Source organism: Ptychodera flava, chromosome 4 (genome assembly GCF_041260155.1).
Source record: "Ptychodera flava strain L36383 chromosome 4, AS_Pfla_20210202, whole genome shotgun sequence".
Taxonomy (NCBI): Eukaryota; Metazoa; Hemichordata; class Enteropneusta; family Ptychoderidae; genus Ptychodera; species Ptychodera flava.
The window spans coordinates 29,490,941-29,507,366 of record NC_091931.1 but is presented as its reverse complement, the minus strand read 5'-3'; the positions used below and the strand labels follow the sequence as shown (position 1 = coordinate 29,507,366).

At 37.4% G+C, this 16,426-nt stretch overlaps 1 protein-coding gene across 1 annotated transcript; it reads right to left on the bottom strand.

Annotated features, from left to right (window-relative positions):
* Nucleotides 1-262: 262 nt before the first annotated feature.
* Nucleotides 263-15,809, bottom strand: LOC139131413 (carboxypeptidase N subunit 2-like). Its single transcript, XM_070697441.1, has 3 exons — nucleotides 15,595-15,809; nucleotides 6,902-11,999; nucleotides 263-609 (listed from the first exon to the last, which is right to left on the bottom strand). Exon 2 carries the CDS (start codon nucleotides 11,658-11,660, stop codon nucleotides 10,341-10,343), a length of 1,320 nt encoding a protein of 439 aa, XP_070553542.1. The 5' UTR covers nucleotides 11,661-11,999; nucleotides 15,595-15,809; the 3' UTR covers nucleotides 263-609; nucleotides 6,902-10,340.
* Nucleotides 15,810-16,426: the final 617 nt, after the last annotated feature.

The window sequence follows — 16,426 nt, the reverse complement described above, 5'->3', positions numbered from 1 at the left end:
ATAAAACATGTTCACAATTATACAAAGAAATTGCCTACACAAATGCAAAAAAACAAACAAACAACTAAAATATACTTTCAGGTGTCGGGCTATAAACAAGAGCTCTATCTTTTGTGAGTCAGTAATTCAGTCCCGCGCAAACCTAAACCCCGGTATATTGATCTTCAATGCATAATGATGGGTTAAATTGTAACTTGGTCTCACTGAAGAAAAACAGCTTTGGGTAAAATATTGAAGAAACACAATCAGTTGTTTCAAACGATTTTTTTCATTATTAATATCATTACCATACTTTATTTCAATCTGATTACAAAAGGTAAATTGTAATTACATCAGAGCCCTCATTCACATGGACCAAATGTGAGTTTTGTGTTAGAAACAGTTTGATTTTCCAGGATATTGTCAAAATGGTACTTGTATCGGCCGGGAATCGAACCCGGGCCTCCCGCGTGGCAGGCGAAAATTCTACTAGTACCACTGAACCAACGATATTCTATTTTCTCCTAAAAATATGACGGTTTAATTCAAATTGCGAACTATAAAAGATATACTTGTTCAAAGTGATTTGCACTGCAAAAAGAATAACTTATAGCATTTTACATGTTTTAGCTGGTGTGTGTATATATATATATATATATATATATATATATATATATATATATATATATTTTGTTACGTACAGAGAAAACGAACAAAAGGGTGAACTCAGCAGTTAACGTTTAAACAAAATTTATTACGAAAATAAAACTAATTGCTAAGTTAGGGATAGAGTACAAGCTTTAAAAGTGTACAGACTACTTATCTCAGCTGGGACGGCAAAGCTCCAGTCTCAGAGTTGTAACAGTCAGTTGGATGAATGAACAGTCCTTGCAGGCTTGAAGCTGCACAAAGTCCACAGTATAAATCCAGCGTTGGCAGTGAAGGTCTTGAAAGTCTTGAGAATGACTACTGCTGGAGTTTAGTAACACACAAGAGACACGATCCCAAAAGTCTGACTGGAAGCTGAGCACGTCCCTTTTATAAAGGCATATAAGAACAATCTAGAACTTTTATTGACATGCTAATTACTGTTCTAAAATTTCTCCCTTACACAACTAATCAACTTTCCAGAACATTCCAAACATGACTAATTGAATTCAAGGTTGTGAGGTCATCAAGGGCAGTGACCTTGAGAATGTTCTAGACTAATTGAACTCAGGTCATGATGAGTGTGGGGGAAATGACCTACATAACACACCCCCTCTTCAAAAAAAGAAAATTTTTCAAAGAAAAATCTTTCTTTTACAAATGTAATCTTGAAAAGGATTTAAGTACTCAATTTTGTTTTACTCTAGAGTAAAATTTCTTGAAAGTGAACAACAATAAAATTTCTTGAAAGTGAACAACAATAAACTCTAAATACGAGAGAGACAGTCTGCAATTAAATTGTCTCTGCCTTTGATATGTCTAATGTCAAGATTAAACTCCTGTAACATTAAACTCCATCTAGCAATCTCTGATTTTTGCATTTAAATTTCTGCAGAAAAACAAGAGGGTTGTGATCAATATAAACCACTATTGGCTGATTTGAAGAAGTAACATAAACTTCAAAATGCTGTAAAGCTAATATCAAAGATAAACACTCTTTTTCAATTGTAGAGTAGTTTCTCTGGGATTTGTTAAATTTGCGTGAAAAATAGCAAACAGGATGATCTATACCATGACTATCCTCTTGCAATAAAACAGCACCAGCAGCCGTATCACTAGCATCTACAGCTAATTTGAATGGCAAAGTGAAATCTGGTGCAGACAACACTGGGCACTTTGCAGTATGGCTTTAAGTGTATCAAATGCCTGTTGGCATGGTTCTGACCAAACAAACTTTACTTTCTTTTTAAGTAAGTTAGTCAAGCTCAGTAATTGTGGAGAAATTTGGACAGAATTTTCTGTAGTAACCAGCCATACCGAGAAAGCGCATCAGTTGTCGTTTGCAGTTTGGTATGGGAAAACTTGAAATGGCACCGATTTTGGCATCAACAGGTTTTACCTCACCCTGTCCTACAGTATGTCCGAGGTAAGTTACCCTCGCCCAACCAAACTCAGATTTGGCAAGGTTGACAGTCAACATTGCTTTACTCAGTCTCTCGAAGAACTTCCGCATGAGCTTAATGTGTTCCTCCCAGGTGTCACTATACAGGATGACGTCGTCAACGTAAGCTGCACACCCGTCTAGCCCGGATATGACGTCGTTGATCATCCGTTGGAACGTTGCCGGAGAGTTCTTCATTCCGAATGGCATCACCTTGTACTGGAACAATCCGTCTGGTGTAACAAAGGCGGATATTTCACGAGCACGATCCGTCAGAGGGACTTGCCAAATCCCTTCAGTAGGTCAAATTTCGTCACATACTTGGCTTTTCCCACTCGGTCGATGCAGTCATCAATCCTCGGGATTGGAAAGTGTCTGTCTTTGTTAAAGCGTTGACCTTCCTAAAGTCCGTGCACATACGATAACTGTGGTCTGATTTGGGAACAAGTATGCACGGCGAACTCCAGTTACTTTTACTGGGTTCAATAAAGTCATTGTCCAGCAGGTATTTGACTTCTTCCTGGAGATATTTCGCTTTTGTTGGATTCAGTCTGTATGGATGTTGTTTTACAGGCTTACTGTCCCCAACATCAACGTCGTGATAGATGACGTTTGTCCTCGTTGGAACATCTTGAAACAGGTGTTTATATTCGTGGAGCAGTTCTTTCACCTGTTGTTGTTGTTCTGGCTGGAGATGTGCCAACTTTGTAGACTCCAGCTTCTCCAGGATTTCTGAGTTCTGAAGCTTGACCGAGCCCAGCTTTGAGTTTAGAGTATTTTCACTCAAGTCAGTTTCAGTATCACTATCTTCATAATAGTTTGAACTGACTGCACTGACAGGCTGAGTTATAGTAGGATTATCCCTATCCAAATATGGCTTAAGCATATTTATGTGACATAGCTGTTTTTGTTTTCGCCTGTCAGGTGTTATTATGATGTAATTTAAATCACTCAATTTCTTATCAATTAGGTATGGCCCAAAGTAACGAGCATGGAGTGGTTTGCCAGGAATTGGAAGTAGAACAAGAACTTTTTGACCTGGTTTAAACTTCCGTTTTGAGGTGCTTTTATCATATTTGGTTTTCATTGACTGTTGAGATGACTCAAGATTTTCTCTGGCTAATTCACATGCTTTAGAGAGTTTTGTACGAAAATCTGACACACATTGCAAAATATTCAGACAATCATCATCGTCTGATAGGAATTTCTCTTTAACGAGCTTAAGTGGGCCACGGACTGTATGTCCAAATACAAGCTCAAATGGGCTAAAACCAAGAGACTCTTGAATTGACTCTCTAACAGCAAAGAGCAGAAAATGAATTCCTTCATCCCACTGCTTCTCTGTGTCAAAACAGTAGGTCCTAATCATGTTTTTCAAAGTTTGATGAAATCGCTCAAGAGCATCTGACTTTCTGGATGATAGGCGGATGACCTATACTGTTTAATGCCTAGCTGATCCATTACTTGTTGAAAAATTCCAGACATAAAGTTGGAGCCTTGATCGGACTGGACACATTTAGGGAGGCCAAATAAAGTGAAAAATTTGACTAAAGCTTTCACTATAGTCTTTGTCTTTATATTTCTCAGTGGTATGGCTTCGGGAACCGAGTTGATGTACACATTATTGTCAGCATGTACTCATTTCCTGATCTTGTTTTTGGTAGGGGCCCACACATCATAGTCTATTAGTATCCTACTAAATGGTTCTTGAAATGCAGGAATTGGCTGTAAAGGGGCCTTTGGAATGGTCTGATTTGGCTTTCCTACCATTTGACATGTGTGACAAGTTTTACAGAAATGTGTTACATCCTGCCTGAGATTAGGCCAATAAAAGTGACTGAGAATTTTGTGATAAGTTTTCCTGACTCCTAAGTGACCAGCCCAGGGGTTTCATGGGCCAGGCGCAATATTTCAGCACGATAGGGCTTTGGAACCACAATTTGATGTTTTATAGCCCAGTCGTCATCAACCAAAACATCTGGAGGTCTCCATTTACGCATGAGAATACCAGATTTTGTATAATAGGAAACAGAGCTATCTGAAGTTTACCTTCATCATCTACCCTGTCAAACAAAGACAAAATATCTGGGTCTTTGTGTTGTTCTGCAATGAGATTTGATCTAGAAAATGTCTGACTTTGGTCAGCAGAAGTTTTACTGGAAGTTTCAAATCCCGAGGGATAACGGAATGCTCCGTGTCAAACACCTGACTGAGAAAGGTGTCATTTAAGTCAACATCTGTGACATTATTTTTGAGAGTATTTTGATTCTCAGAAGTTTTCTTTGACATGGCTCGAGTAATGGCACATGATGGGAAAAGGCCGGGAATGTCTTCCTCTATTGGCTCTGGATTTTGATCTAAACTAGGATTATCAGTCACAAGTGGATTAGTAATGACCTTGTCCCCAGCAAGGTCGTTTCCAAGAAGAAGGTGAATCCCTTCAAAAGGCAAAAAAGGCCTAATACCTAAAGTCACAGGTCCAGAAACAAAGTCCGAAGACAAATAGACATTATGGAGAGGAACAGTTATGTAGTCATTACAATCTACCCCCTTAATAAGAACTTTAGAACCTGAAAATGACTTTTCAGAAAACGGCAGGGTATCTGCCAACAAAAGAGACTGGGACGCCCCGGTATCTCTTAAAATTTGACAGGGGTAGCGGAAGAGAAATCACTAGAAAGTGATATAAAACCATCATGAATAAATGGTTCGAAAATACCCATAATGCTATCTTGAGAAGAATTGACCTTGACCTCATTAATTGGGGATAAGAGGGGTTTAACCTCAGAAAATGTGTTGCACACATTATTAGACTCTAATTGAGTTGATGAAGAAATAAAGCCGGTTGGCTTAGATCCACTTTGACCACTTTGACCTTCACGTTTTCTTTTCAATTTGAAACACTCTGACATTAAATGGCCGTCTTTCTTACAATAATTACAAGAAAGTGTACCGAACTGTTTGTCAGAAGGAGATTGAGACTTGGGATCTGATGATGTGGGAGTGTTACTTGTACTCTGTGCACTGTTGTCATTTGATTTTCTACTGTCCTTTGAAAAATTCTTGGATGAAAAGGACGAGTTAAATTTACCTGCATTGTTTCTGTATGAAAAGGACTGGGATGGTTTGCTGAGAAATGAAGATTTGTGGGTCAATGAATAATCATCGGCCAAACGTGCAGCAACCTCCAATGTATCTGCCTTTTGTTCATTGATAATGTCTTGATGTCACTCCGGATGCACCTTTAAATTCCTCAATCAAAACAAGTTGTCGTAATTTGTCATAATTCTGACTGACCTTTTCAGAAGAACACCAACGATCAAACAGTTGTTCTTTTGTTCGAGCAAATTCAACGTAAGTTTGATCTTTCACCTTCTCACAATCCCTAAATTTCTGACGGTAAGCTTCAGGCACCAACTCATAACCCTTGAGAATTAATTCCTTCACAGAATCATAATCTGAAGCCTGCTCTACTGACAACTGAATGTAAATTTCTCTGGCTTTACCCACCAAAGCACTCTGCAAAAGCATAGACCAGGACTCCTTAGGCCAATTCAGACTCTGAGCAATTTTCTCAAAATGGAGAAAATATTTATCAACATCCTTTTCTTGGAAAGGGGGAACTAACCTGAAATGCTTAGTGATGTCAAAATTGTCTGAAGGAAGAATTTTCCTGACTTTCCAAGCTCTAAACGTCTCATTTCTAACTGCAGTCGGTGTTCAGCTAATTCTCTTTCCTTTTCTTTTTCCTCTCTTTCTTTCTCCCTTTGTCTTTCTTCCATTTGCAATTCTTTTTCTTTCATTTCCAATTCCCTCTCTTTCTGTCTTTCTTCCATTTCTAATCTTTCCTGCCTTTCTTTTTCTTTCTGTCTTTCTTCCATTTGCAATTCTTTTTCTTTCATTTGTAATTGCATTTGTATTTTTTCTTTTTCTAATGCCATTTTTTAAGCTCCAAATCTGCCTGAATTTCTAATTCTAATTTTTTGAGTTCGAAGGAAGACTCAGGCTCATAATCTTTTAAGGCAGACTCTTCAAAATGGCCAGAATTAACTAAATGTTTTGCAATCTTGAATTGAATTTCTCGCTTGCGCATAGATCTTTTGACTTCTACTTTAAGGAAATTGGCCAGTGTTATGAGGTTGTCTTTTCTGAGGGAATTAAATGTGTCCTGATCAAGGTCATCCATAAATTCGTCTGGTTTAAATTCCGCCATGATTAAATTTCGCTGAGTTCACAGTATACAGTAGTTTTGAAAAGGCTGTCAAAATGTTGTCAAACGGCTCAAAATATTCGTCTCCCGGACGAGCCCCCAATTTTGTTACGTACAGAGAAAACGAACAAAAGGGTGAACTCAGCAGTTAACGTTTAAACAAAATTTATTACGAAAATAAAACTAATTGCTAAGTTAGGGATAGAGTACAAGCTTTAAAAGTGTACAGACTACTTATCTCAGCTGGGACGGCAAAGCTCCAGTCTCAGAGTTGTAACAGTCAGTTGGATGAATGAACAGTCCTTGCAGGCTTGAAGCTGCACAAAGTCCACAGTATAAATCCAGCGTTGGCAGTGAAGGTCTTGAAAAGTCTTGAGAATGACTACTGCTGGAGTTTAGTAACACACAAGAGACACGATCCCAAAAGTCTGACTGGAAGCTGAGCACGTCCCTTTTATAAAGGCATATAAGAACAATCTAGAACTTTTATTGACATGCTAATTACTGTTCTAAAATTATCTCCCTTACACAATTAATCAACTTTCCAGAACATTCCAAACATGACTAATTGAATTCAAGGTTGTGAGGTCATCAAGGGCAGTGACCTTGAGAATGTTCTAGACTAATTGAACTCAGGTCATGATGAGTGTGGGGAAATGACCTACATAACAATATATATATATATATCATATTATCACAATAAAGTATTACCCATGTACAAGCTCAAATCGAGTTAGAATTACTCAATAAGTAATCTCCCACAAAATCCTGATTAAATACACGAAGTCAAACAAGATGGTTAAATATCAATAATTTAAAGGCAAAAAAAATGTTAAAAACCACAAAGCTTAAAAGATTCGAAGACAACAAAAGTTCTTTTTGTCTATATTATCTCTAATAAAACATTTTAAAAATCTCAAGATTATGGCTAAAACGAACATCATTAGGTAGAAAAATACCAGAAACTAGAAGCACGTTTAAAAAAACGATCTCTGCCCTGTTTCAGTGCAGAATTACCGCGCTGCAATCTCTGTACGGAGATTGAGGTGGTTCTAGCCTGTGACGTGTTACAGTCAGAAAAATTGTAACAACTTCGCTCGGTCATTGAACCACTCATTTTTTTAAGGATGAGGATTCCGTCAGGCGGTTTTGACTGTGTTGCTAGACTGGGTGCCATACGTTGTAATGAGTTCGAATCCGCTGGAGAATTTATATTCAAACTAAATTTGCATTTTTTCTTTAGCCAATTCCTTATTTGCATATTGAATGAAATTTCCTAATTAGAGATATATATCTGAATTGACTTGACCAAAATTGATGAATCTTGCTACATATATTGAAAATAATATAATAAAACATTCTTGAAATTCATTAAGCAATTTTACTTCAGCCAATTCCTAATTTGCATATTTTATGAACTTTCCTAATTAGGGATATTTATCTGAATTGACTGGACCACTTCAGCCAATTCCTTATTTGCACATTTAATGAACTTTCATAATCAGGGGTATTTATCTGTATTGACTGAACCAAAGTTTACGAAACTTGTTATGTACATTAGAGATACTATGATACGACGTTATTGAAAGTCATCAAGCATTTTTCATTCATCTAACTCCAAATGTGCATATTTAATGAACTTTTGAAATTAGGGATATATAATTGAATTTACATGACCAAAATCGATGAAACTTGCTATGTACATTAAAGATACTATGATGTAGGCTAACATTCTTGAAAAGCATTAAGCATTTTGCTTCAGCCAATTCCTAATTTGTGTATTTAATGAACTTTCCTAATTAGGGATATATTCTTGGATTTATTTGATCAAAGTTGGCAAAACATGCTATGTACATTGATAATTATACCAGGTTATACCTATAATGGAAGTCATTTCGCATTTTCATATCAGCTAATTTATATTTTGCATATCTATTGAGCTTTCAAAGTTTGGAATATATTGTTTGAAGGACTTGACCAAAGGCAATTACACTTGCTATATAAAGTGGTGATACAATGACAGCAGCCAAAGAAATTGATTATTTCTATTTCAGCGAATTGCATATTTGAATACTTGATGACCTATAGAGTTAATCTCTGGTGAATATTATTCATTATGTTGATCATAACACTTTCAATGGCAAAGGTTCAAATTTACACATAACTGCAATATATAATGAAACACGTGAGCATTTTCAGTTCATATCTGGTCCCATAAGCTCCTGACACTTTGAACTGCTAACAGCGGAATTGTTAACCGTTTAAGCCGATAAATATAAAAAAAACAATTCTTCAAGTAAAGTTTTAAAGTTTGCATTTCATAAAATAACTAAAACTACACTAACAAGTTAGTCATTCTCACCTGTAGCAAATCTCAAACAACCACAACAACCGTGAGTTGTCTTAGATACGAGTACTTGAAATTCGTGTTATTATCAAATCGAAAGAGAATTCAATGCGGTTTAGCAGACAAAGTGGATTCACGATTGAAGATGAACGAGTAAAGCAAATCTTTTTTTTGCTCCTGCATTCAGACTTACGGGTTGGTCAGTCGATAATCTGTGAATTTTTCCGTTCAGTTTCTACTTACTTCATTTAAAACTCATCAGATCTTTCTGAGTATGTAAGCTATAATATTATTGCAGGAATTGCCATGGTAGTATGTAAACTTTAATATTATTGCAGGAATTGTCATGCACCTCGAAAGTGAAAGACTTAAACTTTTGCTCAAACTTTCCTTAATGAAACTTTCAACCATTCCCTTACTAATCAAGAATAAAAATAGGGGGGTCGCCGTGCAAATTTTGGTACTAGAGAAACAAATCATCCAAGATTTACCAATATTTGAAATTCAAAATGGCCGCCATCCCTGTGTTAACTCAATTAAGATAAAGTAAATTTTCGATTTTCGAAAAACTAAGCCGGTAAAAAGTTGTTTTACACCAAGAGCTTTAAATTGAGTCCCCACAAGTGGTAGATCAGTAAAGAATTGTAAAAGTTGAGAGTTCGAATATCTGTCCCCGAGGGGCGTTCTACCTTCAATATGGGCGCATCCAGTCACTTGAAATGCGTTTCCCTGCTCAAGGTCTGCGCATTTGATCGAGTTCATTATCTCTACCTATCATAACATATTGGGTCGTAATATTCACTATAAGCTTGTGTTACAATCGCTAACACTGCAATATTTGTAGGAAATCTGAATATGAATAAAAAAACTGAAAGCGTTGTAATCACGTCGAGACTTAGAAATACACTTATTTCAGACTCTGATGTCGTAAAAGTTATATAAAAGGCATCAAAACCAGAAAATAATTTCTTAAACTGAAATCCACAGAAACACAAACAACCAAGGCAAGTACTCTTAAGGTTACCAGAGGATGAAATAGAATGACATATCACAGTCAGAGCTTTTCAATGTGATTTGTCTTGTCAACGAAGCTGTAAGGTTTGTGGATTATACAAAATGTCGTATTCTCTCAATAAGCCTTATGCGTTTCCTTCAGTACTCTATTAATATGCTGTGATGATGTGAAATTTGAAAATTCGACACGATTTGTGACACTGATGTGAAAGCTAGAAAATAAGTGCTTAAACAAGGCCATAACCAGAAAACAAGCACTTAAAACTAAAAACCACAGAAAATACTCTTTAGATTACCAGCGGATGAAGTAAAATAATATGTTACAGGTAAAGCGTTCCATACATTGGTCTTTTCAACGAAGCTGTACGATTTACAGATCACATAAAATATTGCATTCTGTTCGAAACGATTTGTGACAGTAATATAAAAGCTACGAAATAAGTGCTTAAACTAGGCCAATGCGAGTGATCGATATTTACAAGTTGTGGGTTATCTGAATAGCAAGTGATAGCTAGATTTTGTTCGCAGTTTCACATTCTGTCCCTGTTTTCAGATTCCGTCACAGATCCCGACAGAAACTCAGTTCAGTAGAAACACTAAAAGAGTGTTCTTACTATATTAATGACCTGCGTGCATTTTAAAATTGCCACGTCGAATTATCGAATATCATCGCGCTTTCTTTAGCGGAACATTCACGTACTTTATGATATCATATTCTCCCTGTCTTCTTCTCCACGATTTGACTTCATTCTGCGTCTGATGAAACCGATGCCTATTGTTGCCACGACACCGAAGAAGACGCTGCCAGCAACGATCGCGATCCAAGCTATAGTAGAAATTGTATTCCCGGATTGGCAGCTCGAGGAGCACATGTCACTGAACTCCCTCAGGGGAATATCCTCAATGAATTTGTCCTTGTATTGGTCAGGGCCGTAGCATTTCGTTTGTATGTTGGGATTGTTGCAGCCGGACCACGCCCTGTATTCAAGCATGCCGCAGTCGCACTGGAGTGGATTTCCCGACACGATGAAGTAGTAAAGGCTGGGTAGAAGATCGAAGATCTCACCGGGAACGGTGCGAAGCTTGTTGGTGTGCAGGTCGATTTTATTTATATCATATAGGCCGAGGAACCATTTGGGATCCAGTATTTCTATTTGGTTGTTGTAAATCAGCAGATTTGTCATGTTTCCACAGCATTCTGCAAACAAACTTTCCTGGAGAGTGGTCAGGTTATTGCCGGAGAGGTCTAGGAGTACAATATTTCCCAATCCGGTCAGCATGTCCGTCGTTACCTCAGTAAGTTCATTAAAAGACACTTGTAGATAAGCCAGATCGGCGAGTCCATTGAAGGCACCTTCCTCTATGCTTTGCATTCCGTTTGAATCAAGCAGCAAGTGTTCCATGTTTATCAGTCCTTTGAAAGAATCCACTTTTACTTCTTTTAAACGATTATAGCTGAGGTCAAGTTTTTGTAGCTTGCCCAGTCCGGTCCAAAATGCCGAACTGATCTCACTCATGTTATTAAGATTCAGAGCAAGATTGGTGAGCTGGGGGGTTTTAGTGAAAGCGTTATCCACAATAGTAGAGATCCAATTTCTGTCAATTTCAAGTCCCTTCAATTGCTCAACGCCTTCTAACATATCGCCATTCACCTGTGTTAGGTCGTTGCTTGATAATTTCAATGAAGTTAGGGAGTTCAGACCGTTGAATGCTTTCTTCTCGATTGATGCGATGCTGTTGACGTCCAACCGAAGGGATGCCAAATTTTGTAGATCGCTGAATGTATCTTCCTTTAATTCGTTTATTTTGTTATAATGGAGGTGCAATTTCTCAAGGCTGTCTATTCCTTTAAAAGTGTTCGCTGTCATATTTACGATTGAATTGTTGTTAAGGTGTAGTGTCGTTAAAAAAGTCATGTTTTCAAAGGTAAAGTCATCGATGGAAGATAACTTGTTGTGAGCTACATCGAGAGATGTGATCGCTAGGAGGCCATCGAACATGGTTCTATTGAGAGAGGCCATTTTGTTATCAGCCAAGTTCAGATTTTCCAAAACCTCTGTTCCGTTGAAGGCATCGTCGTCGATGGTTTCAATAAGATTAGAGTCAAGCCGCAGTTTGGTTAGGTTTGTTAGGCTGACAAAAGAGTTGGCTTTCAATCTCGTTATACTATTATTATGCAGGTAAAGTGTCTCGGTGTCGGTGTCGATGTCCTTAGGGATAGCTTGCTGGGCTGTGGACGAGCAGTCTACTACCAATGGAACGCTGCAGTTACAATAGCAGGACAGACTGCATCAACGCTGCAGAAAATCGCCGGGAGGATAATGAAAAGGGAGATGATCCACGACGACAAGTTCATGGTGCTGTACAGTAAAAAGAGAAAGAACGTGAATTTTCAATGTGTGTGTGTGTGTGTGTGTGTGTGTATATCTATCTATCTATCTATCTATCTATCTATCTATCTATCTATCTATCTATCTATCTATCTATCTATCTATCTATCTATCTATCTATCTATCTATCTATCTATCTATCTATCTATCTATCTATCTATATATATATATATATATATATATATATATATATATATATATATATATATATATATATATATATATATATATATATATATATATATATATATATATATATATATATATATACACATATGTATGCAGTTTTTGTACATTAACCCCTCTTGGTACTACGTGGGCTGCACAAGTTAATGGCCATTATAGCAAAAGGCATCAGTTATACAGAACGTAACATTTATACATGGTGGGTATCTTTGCCTTGTAAAATACCCGCCATCTGCACTTATGATTAGTATGTGGTGTGTATCAATGATGAATGAAGAGGTAATTAAATAATCTATAAAATTTGCAAGGAGTTTAGTTTATATGATGGAGTTATTTACGATGGTGTGATTTCAAAAAATACAATTTTCAGTCTACATGATAACGATACCAGTTGCCAACAAGAATGATAGATGGGTAAACTGTCAATTTTGTTAATATACGGTGATATTATGTGTGAGTTTGTACCCTGAATATGTGAAAAAAAAACTAATGTTGAAACTGATTGTTAACATGTGATATATGAAGTATTCTATATATATTAACGGTAAGAAAAGTACGCAGCATTAATTGGAGGACTAGTTTGGCTTGAATTTCATGTATGAACAAACAAACATATTTCACTGACATTATATCAGATCTTGTGTGTAGCATGCCAAGCAAGGCATTCATATACTTTCGTTTTGGAAACTTGCTATTCATTTAGGTTTTAAATGTGGTCTGGATAAAATTTGAATTGGCAATTAGCGATCCGGGGTACTCCTGGCCGTTTTTCCTACAATTCTAGTTTTGTACCTATAACAAAGGAAGCTTGACCTATGCTCTGCCATTACAAGCTGAAAGGTATTTCTTTTTATCGATTTGTAAATCATATTTTCACTGAAAACAAATCTGCTTCAGTTTTTCAAGATGTAGAATCATAGAACAATAATGATTGTAACAGACCTCGTCCAAACTCCGTGTCATGATTCGTTAATTTACGGTCACGTGGTATGCATTATTTCTGGCGCTGTTACATGCAAAGGGCCGACGACCGTGTAACTTTCCGAAGTTATTGGCAGTTCGCAACAACTGCTCACTGGGCTAGTTCGGACACGCCATCTACGCTTGCTCTCACTGAGCCGTAGAAGTGAGCGTTTGTGAGCGACAGAAAGGTGAGAGATAGCAGAGGAACTATTTTTCAGTGAGAAAATTGGGTAAGATGCATCAAAGAGACATATTTTGTGGCCATATAACTTTCCTCAATGAAACTTCCAATCAAGAATAAAAACCAGGGGTCACCGTCCAAAGTTGTGCACTAGCTAAGGAAATAATTAACATGACATTTACCGATATCTGAAATTCAAAATGGTTTTTCTATGAGGAAAAATAAAATTTTCGGTTTTCGAATAACTTAGACGGTGAGTGTGTTTCTTACACCAAGAGCTTTAAAATGAGGCCCTACAAGTGGTAGAACAGAACAATTTTAAAAAACCTGACAGTCCAAATATCTTTCTCCGAGGCGCATTCTACCTAAGTTGGAGATATAAGCTTACAGTCACATGTTCCAAATTTGCCACAGTTACCATGGAAAGAAAAAATCTAACCAATCATAGATTTTGAGCGGGTGGCCGCTTTTTAAAAAGAGCGCCCTCAAATGGGCATTTTGAATACCAAGGAACGCCCCTTTGACCATCACATATGGACGTATTTAGATTACAGGTGACTGTATACCTTTAAGTTTGCTAAGTGTAACCCGATAAGTGAGTGAACGCGTGGAACATTAAATGTGCCAGTGTACCACGTCAGGGAACATTTCCCTTTCAAATTTTCTTATCCGGTATTAACCAGAGTGAACGCCGTGAAAAGGGCGACATCGTGTGGAGGTCGACTGAGACAATTTGTCGGGCCCCTAGGGAAATGTCAATTTTTCCGCCTGCGCGGTCCGGGTCAGTATAGAACAGTTGAGTTGGATTTTGTTTGTTTGTGAAATAAATACTCATATTTCATGTAGACCCATTTTGCACAGGTCATCATGGATTGATTACCTCCCGGCACACCTTCACAGTGACGTCATTCTTTGCTTGATGCGTGTCGCAATAAGTTCGACGGACTTTTGATGTATTTTTTTCCGGATCCACTGTCACTAACTTCAAAACAGATTGAAAACTACGCATACAGAAACGTCGAAACCTGGCTGAAATTCAGGCATATCAGAAACGCCATCATGATTTTATGATTAAACAAAAACAAGTTCTAACACTTGGAAACTATAGGAAGAGAACCTCATTGTGCTAGTACAGTTGACGGATGTACGCAGAAACGTTAAATATTAATCTAAAAAACGGAGATAAACTTAGTAAATCGGACTGTAAAATTTACAAGATCTGCACGACACCGTGACTATTTGGTTTTAGCACTTATCGATATGCTATTCCCCACAACACTGAACGGCGGCATTCATAGGGAGTCAAGTACCATAAACGTTGAAGTTGCGTAAAATGAAAGTTGCAAATATTCCTAAAATGGCTGACCAGGGATTTGTTGTGGATTGTTGTGATTCTTCAGTTCTTATACTGTGATGAACGGTGCTTCCCGAGATAGTAAACGCCTCGAAACCTAAAAATTTAGACATTTTGCAATCTTTTTCTTTTAAAATCAAGAAAAAAAAATCAAGGGTCGTCTCGCAAAATGATTGGTATAATTAAGGAAACAAATCGCCTAAAATTAATTTATTTGTAAAATTCAAAATGGCTGCTATTCTTTTGTTAACTCTATGGAGTTAAAGTCGATCCATAGAAGCAGCATATCAGCAACGCATGGTAAAAAATTTCAGAGTCCAAATATCTGTCCCGAGGTGCATTTCACCGTAACCGTTCCCAGGTTTTGATGTTATCATCATGACGTTAGCATTATTTCTTTCTTGAGGTAGCGTATTTCAGCCTATAACTGTATTCACACAAAAGATAAAGAAAATGGATATTATCAGTTTCGTCTTTATACGGGCAAGTGTTGTTCAAAATTTGATCTACCTGCATTGTTGAATGTGTGGAACACATAGTTTGTTTTTCAAATTAGGTCGAAGTGACAAAGCCTTAATTTCGTCGAACGCTGTAAAATATTAACGACGCCATGTTGTCGTTTTATTGGCAACGAACGAGGAAATGGCAGACTACAGTCCCTCCACCTACTAATTTTGTCGGCGGGAATCGGCAATGTTTTGCCGAGCGAATGAGAATGTCCCGTATAATCACTCTGTAGCCTCTGTCTGCCCAACGTGCACTCTCGAAACACTCTAACACCTTAGCTGAGGTTGGTAAAATATTGTGCTGGTGATTTTACCTGTGATTTGTAAAGAAGCGCCATTTACGAAAATTGGCACCGCCGTATTGCAGTTACTTACCTGTTGTATATGCCAGTCTTTCCTGAATGGAACGGACTCAAAATGAAACCCTAAAGCGACCAAAACAGGGTCACAAGAATCACAATATGTCTGTTCAGAGACAAAATTCCACCGTTCGTTTGAAACTTCCAACGTTTCTGGTCTCGGCAGTTGACCTAGTAAATGCGTCTCGCAGCACGTCAGTACAAAATGACTCACGCGTGTTGCCTCTATATATGGAACTCTGAGTCGCCTGTCAGACTGAAGAAACAGTGACGTCACGAAATCATAGTTTATTTTTGCATGCGAAACAAATAATTCCTTTCCATTGTCGCCGGAATAATTTCATCAAGGCATGGTCATTGGTCAACATCGTAGAAGTATGCGCAAGCGCGTAGTTTACATTAATATTATTTTGAGACTTTCGAAATCATGTGTAAATTGGCGGGAGTTAAGATACCCGGGAAAAAAAGAACATCTGTTTCAAACTCAAACGATTATCCTGGTGGGCTTATAACTTTGTATTCTCTCGCTAAACCTGATGATTTCATAACTTATTTTGATTTATGCGAAATGCTGTCAATATCTACTAAATCTTCATCTTTGCCTGTACACTTAACGTATGTGCACAATAGGTTTCTGAATATATATGAATATTCATCAAGGTAGTGAACTAGCAAACTGTCAATACAGAGGAATTTCAAATACTTCCTCCTTTTTTATTTGAAAATGTCAAAATGTTCGGTTTTATGATATATGATTTCTTCTGCAGAAATTACATCAAAGTGTAGCGACATCCGGCTGACATACTCGGTTTTTCTGTTGTCATGAAGCTTATGATCCACATTAATTT